The 5,094-nt window shown below is 35.5% G+C and overlaps 1 protein-coding gene across 1 annotated transcript; it reads right to left on the minus strand.

The window, feature by feature from the left end:
* Positions 1-694: 694 nt before the first annotated feature.
* Positions 695-2,561, minus strand: LOC133710292 (uncharacterized). Its single transcript, XM_062136328.1, has 3 exons — positions 2,074-2,561; positions 1,592-1,744; positions 695-1,428 (listed from the first exon to the last, which is right to left on the minus strand). Exons 1-3 carry the CDS (start codon positions 2,495-2,497, stop codon positions 743-745), a joined length of 1,263 nt encoding a protein of 420 aa, XP_061992312.1. The 5' UTR covers positions 2,498-2,561; the 3' UTR covers positions 695-742.
* Positions 2,562-5,094: the final 2,533 nt, after the last annotated feature.

The following is a 5,094-nucleotide window of genomic DNA, read 5'->3' on the forward strand; positions in this document are numbered from 1 at the left end:
CTTTACAACGAACCCGGCCCGGCCCGTTTCAAACTTCTTTGTTTGGGTTAAATTCGATTTTATGACTTGATGAGATGGAAGGAATAATGGTGAGAAAGAAGCAAATCCTATGACTCCTATGACTCCTATCCCAATTATAATTTCTCCCCACTTCCTCGTATTGCAAAAATATTATGGGGAAAGCTGATTCCCGGATTATTAGATACACCACGTCAACAGTGTATCGTTCCACTCAAATGTTGTTAAAACATATATTAGAATTTAAATTTTACATTTTAAAGTATAGGATTTGTTATTTTTAAATTAGTAAGCATGCAGTGACTACGTTTCACCATCGGTGTGTAGTACAACAAATCGTTTCTCCATTGTACGAGTTTTGTTTAAGAAGATCGATAATTGAGACAATTTTTCATAGAGAAAAAAGGGCATAATGAGTAGTCGATAATATATGTATCCTACAAGGCTTGAGTTTGGTATCATGTCCTTCACTTCTGATGGTTGGGGCTCAAATCAAATTATGCTAATCGTTCTCAATTAAAGAGTGCTAGTTAGAGAAGATTTTATTGACTTGAGTTCAGGACAATCACATTTTTGATCCAATGGTAAATCCGAACGCACCTGTGTGCTATTGCTAATAGTGGTAGAACTACAACACAACTCCTTTGTTTCCAACAACAAAAGGGCAGAACTTGAATGCTAGAGTAGTGAAGAATTTCAATTGGGTATAAACTTGGCATTTGTATTAATCAAGAAGACTAAAACCTCTCTTTACATATTGCAAACATGAGAAGGGTAAGTTGAGAACATTTTCAACTTCAAATGATTTGCACATGAGAGTATTCAAAATCACATCCCTGTTCGTGTACCCACCCTTAATCCCAAAACCTCTGCAAACAACCATAGACATGTTGCAGACCCAAGGAACGGAAACAGTAAACCCCAAACCAGAGTCTCGACCGCCCACTACCACATCCTTGTATGCTTGGCAAACCTGGGAGACATACTTTCCCATTGGCAAAACTTGCTCCAGAATGGACGGAACAGAGCCATCAGGATTCAAAACCTCAGAATCTGAATGAAGGTTCACCACAACCGTTCCATGATCGGGGTGAAGCCGACTGCTGAGAGTTTTCATAAATGGTGAATCTGTGTCCCACAACTTACGAGGGAATATGTCTTCCCCGTCATAAGCATCAATGAAGATCATATCATACACATTGGTGGTTTTGAGAATGAAATCCTCAGCATCTGATTCATAGAGAAACAGCCTCTCGTGGATGCCTTTCCACAGAACCTCATCCATGATATCGGGTTTTGAAAAAGCGCGCTTGCCTGACGGATTCATAACTGAGTAAGCAGGAAACCCCATAGCTTGAACCGAGGCTGAGATTACAACAGGATCGATTTCAACTATGTCAACCGTAGCACCTGAAGGGAGAAGACAGTTCCAAGTTAAGTCCAAATGTTCAAAACCCGACGATGCACTACCAAACTACTCATAGGATTTGCCATAACACATCGTTATGAAATCAACAACAACAAATGGGCACATACTTCATTCCCTTAACATTTAACTAGAAATGCAGCCTACCTTGAATTTTACTAGCCAAAAACAATGGCAAGCTCCCTCCTCCATGGCCAATGCATAAAATACTCATCTTTTCCTTCCCAGCCGCCACTTTCTTCACATTGAAATCACAACAAGCTATAGTAGCCAACCCAGCTGATAACATACTCTTAAGATCTGAAAAATCAAAACTAACATATCAAAGTTCCATTCTTTACTGTAACCAAAAAAATTTCCATTCTTTCTGAAACCGAAACATAACCAAATGTATATATCCAAAAAAGAAACATAACCAAATGTGCTACAATCGCTGCTCAAAATACTGAAACACTGATTATTTCACCCAAAAAAAAAAAAACAATCACTGAAACACTGATAGAAGAAGAAGCTGAATAGCCATACAATGTGAAGCAAATTTGATCCAATTGTAATCAAACAAATATGAACTGGGTATTGAATCAATGAAAAACCCAAACCAGATGAGCAGAGCAAAAGGGTTTACTTACATGGAACAGCGAGGCAATGAGGTTGCTGCATAAGAGCAAAAGAGGCCGGCTCCGATTGCCGGAAAGCAGCCAAGATTTTGACCGTGCTTTGGCGAGTGTCGTCGTTAAAACGAAGAGCGCGCCATTCATATCCAAGCACTCTGAACTTCTCATTGTAACACTGGGAATCGTCTATCTCTGCGTACCTTTGCTCTAGCCATCTCTCTGTTGCTGCCCAGTGAAGCTTGCTGGGATTGGAGGCAGGGAAAGCGGCGACGGAGACGACGCCGTTTCCTTTGTCGGATGTGGAGCGGAGGACGATGCGGCCGTCCGATTCGGTGCCCCACCATTCGGAGGCGTAGGACCAGTCGCCCTCGTCGTTAATACGGCGGCGTATTGCCGTTGAGAGCTTCCGGATGTTCCATCCAGCTCTTCTGCGCCACATCGGATCCGGAAGTAAAAACCCGTCTTAGGGTTTTACTATTTGGATGTGGGTTTTGGGTTTGGTTAATTAAATAGATAATTACCACTAGATACATTTTCAGAAAACTATTTACCAAAAATTCACTTTTTGTCATGAAGAGACCTTTATACCCCCACTCTTTTTCAAATTTCCTCTTTTGTTTATTCTAAGTATATTATTGCGTTTTGTTCTTACTATCTCTTATGTTTTATTCTGTTTCCTTGATGAAACGTGGTGGGCCCATCTCGAATTTATTTGTTTAACTATAACTGCAGTTGTTAGAATTCATCCTCTATTTCTAAAGGTAAACAGTACGTTTTACTATTCATCATTTCAATCGCTGATAGACTTGAATTAGTTGCTATCTGTAACAACACTAGCAAAGAATTAAAGAAAGAAAGAGAAAAACTGAAAAAATTGAAACACCTTAGAGAAAATCTAAAAAGAGAAACTCCAGATTACTGAAATATCATCTTTAGAATCCAAGAAAGAATCTATAAAGTAGAAGAAGAGATTGAAAGTCTCTTATATATGCTTAAAGAGGAACAAAAACCTCTTGATTATTTGAGCATTGGTTAGATCCGCAAATCACTGGTATCAGAGCTTGCAAAGAGCTCAGCAGGGGAATCCCCTATGGGGACAATTTCTGATTTAATAATAGAGAAACTGAATTCTCTATTAAAATCCTCTGATGAAAAATATCAGAACCTGCAGAAAGAATTATCTAGATGTCAAAACCATCTAGAAAAATTACCTGATATACTCCACCAATTAGAAAAATTGGAAAACAAATTGGATTATATCAAAGATCTTCCAAAAACGGAAGAAGAAAAACTAACAAGTGTTAGTAGAAAAATCAATGAACAGCAAAAAACGCTGGATTCAATGAAAAATATACTGAAGGACAAGAAAGTGCCTACAGTAAAAACAAAGAAAGCTAATGGATTCAAACCATTAAAAAGACCAGAAAAGAATCCTGTTCCAAATATGATTAGCCACATTGAAAATTGTTAAGGCATTCGTAATGAATATGAACGGTTCAGGTTGGACAGATTTGGTTCGTCTATTGATTTGATCTTGTTCGATACCTTCACGATTATCAATTTAGCTAAAAATTTGCATAAATGATCTCATAAAGACCTAAAAATGAAACGGTCAAAATATCAATATATGATCAAAAAATGAATCCCACAAACAATCCTTAAAAAAAAATTAAATAAATAAAAAAAAATCCTTCACTAGAAGGGCTCTATCATATACATATATATATTTTAAACAGTCTCCTTTTTTGGAGATGACAACCTTCTTTTTTTATTTATTTTTATTAAAAATACTTTAGGGTGCGGTTATTGCCACCCTATCATTTTCTTTGTTCACCCTACATGCTCATTACACCCTACATCTTAATTTTGATTATTAAATTTACTTATCTAACTCATTTCTGTTTCCAGAAATATCCTTATATGACATATCTAAATAAATTAATTAATTAACGAAAATCTCTCATTTAATTTATACTAAAAAAACTAAAATATATTAAAGTTTCCTAATGAAATCATAATCTGATTTACTTCCATTTTTTTTAATTTTTTCTTTCAGTTTCAATGTTCGTCTATTTCAATCCATGTCAAAAGATTAGCAAGTTAACAACTATGAGCAATGAAGAAGGGATTGATTTTTTTTTTTTTTTTTGTGTTTTAAATTTATATTTTCAGTGTTTACAAAGGGTATTGCAAAGATTTTGATGAAATTAACACTAATACTTTTGTGAACTGAATAACGAATTAATGTTGAGGAGGCAACAAAAAGACAAAAAAAATAGTAATAAAATTTAATTTGGGTGGAGAAGTTGAAGATTGATATTATCCAATGAGAAATTAAGTAGTCTTTGTATGTAATTAATTAGTTGTGTATTTCGTTTTCCCTATAGATTTGTATTTTTTGTTTTCCCTATAGATTTGTATTTCAGAAAATTAGTGTACTTATTAGTCATTTTGTAGTTAGGTAATATAGTCTTTTAATAATTCAAATGTCTATAGGGTGAACTAAGAAAATGGTAGGGTGGCAATAGCCGCACCCAATACTTTATCCTGATCAATTGACAATATAACTTAATCATCGATCTGCTCATCAGCAACTAGGTTTCATTTCAAGAATTATCCTTACAAAAAATCAACCACCCAATTGAAGATTGTTTTGTCATTTGTCCGTTGTATAGTTTATAGACAAGTAAAATCCACCAGATAAAACAAAATATGCTAATCAAATCTCTATATAATTTTCAATTTGAATAATACTTTGTCACAATAATTTTTTTTTTAAAGAAGGCAGAAGCCAATATATTGATCAAAAGCCAGAATGGTCTTTACATACCCTTCCGCTACCATCTATAGACAGACAAGAATATGCATGTGTTAGTACCCACAGCGGTACATAGATCTAGGTCACTCATTTGACATTAAATACATCAAGATAGCGGGAATCCTCCATTGGTACTACTTCGGAGGATTCGCTAAAGGCACAAAAGTGCATAGCTCCCTAAAAAACTAGGGAATTATTGAAAGTAATAAAATTACTAA

Source organism: Rosa rugosa, chromosome 5 (assembly GCF_958449725.1).
Source record: "Rosa rugosa chromosome 5, drRosRugo1.1, whole genome shotgun sequence".
NCBI classification, from domain to species: domain Eukaryota; kingdom Viridiplantae; phylum Streptophyta; class Magnoliopsida; order Rosales; family Rosaceae; genus Rosa; species Rosa rugosa.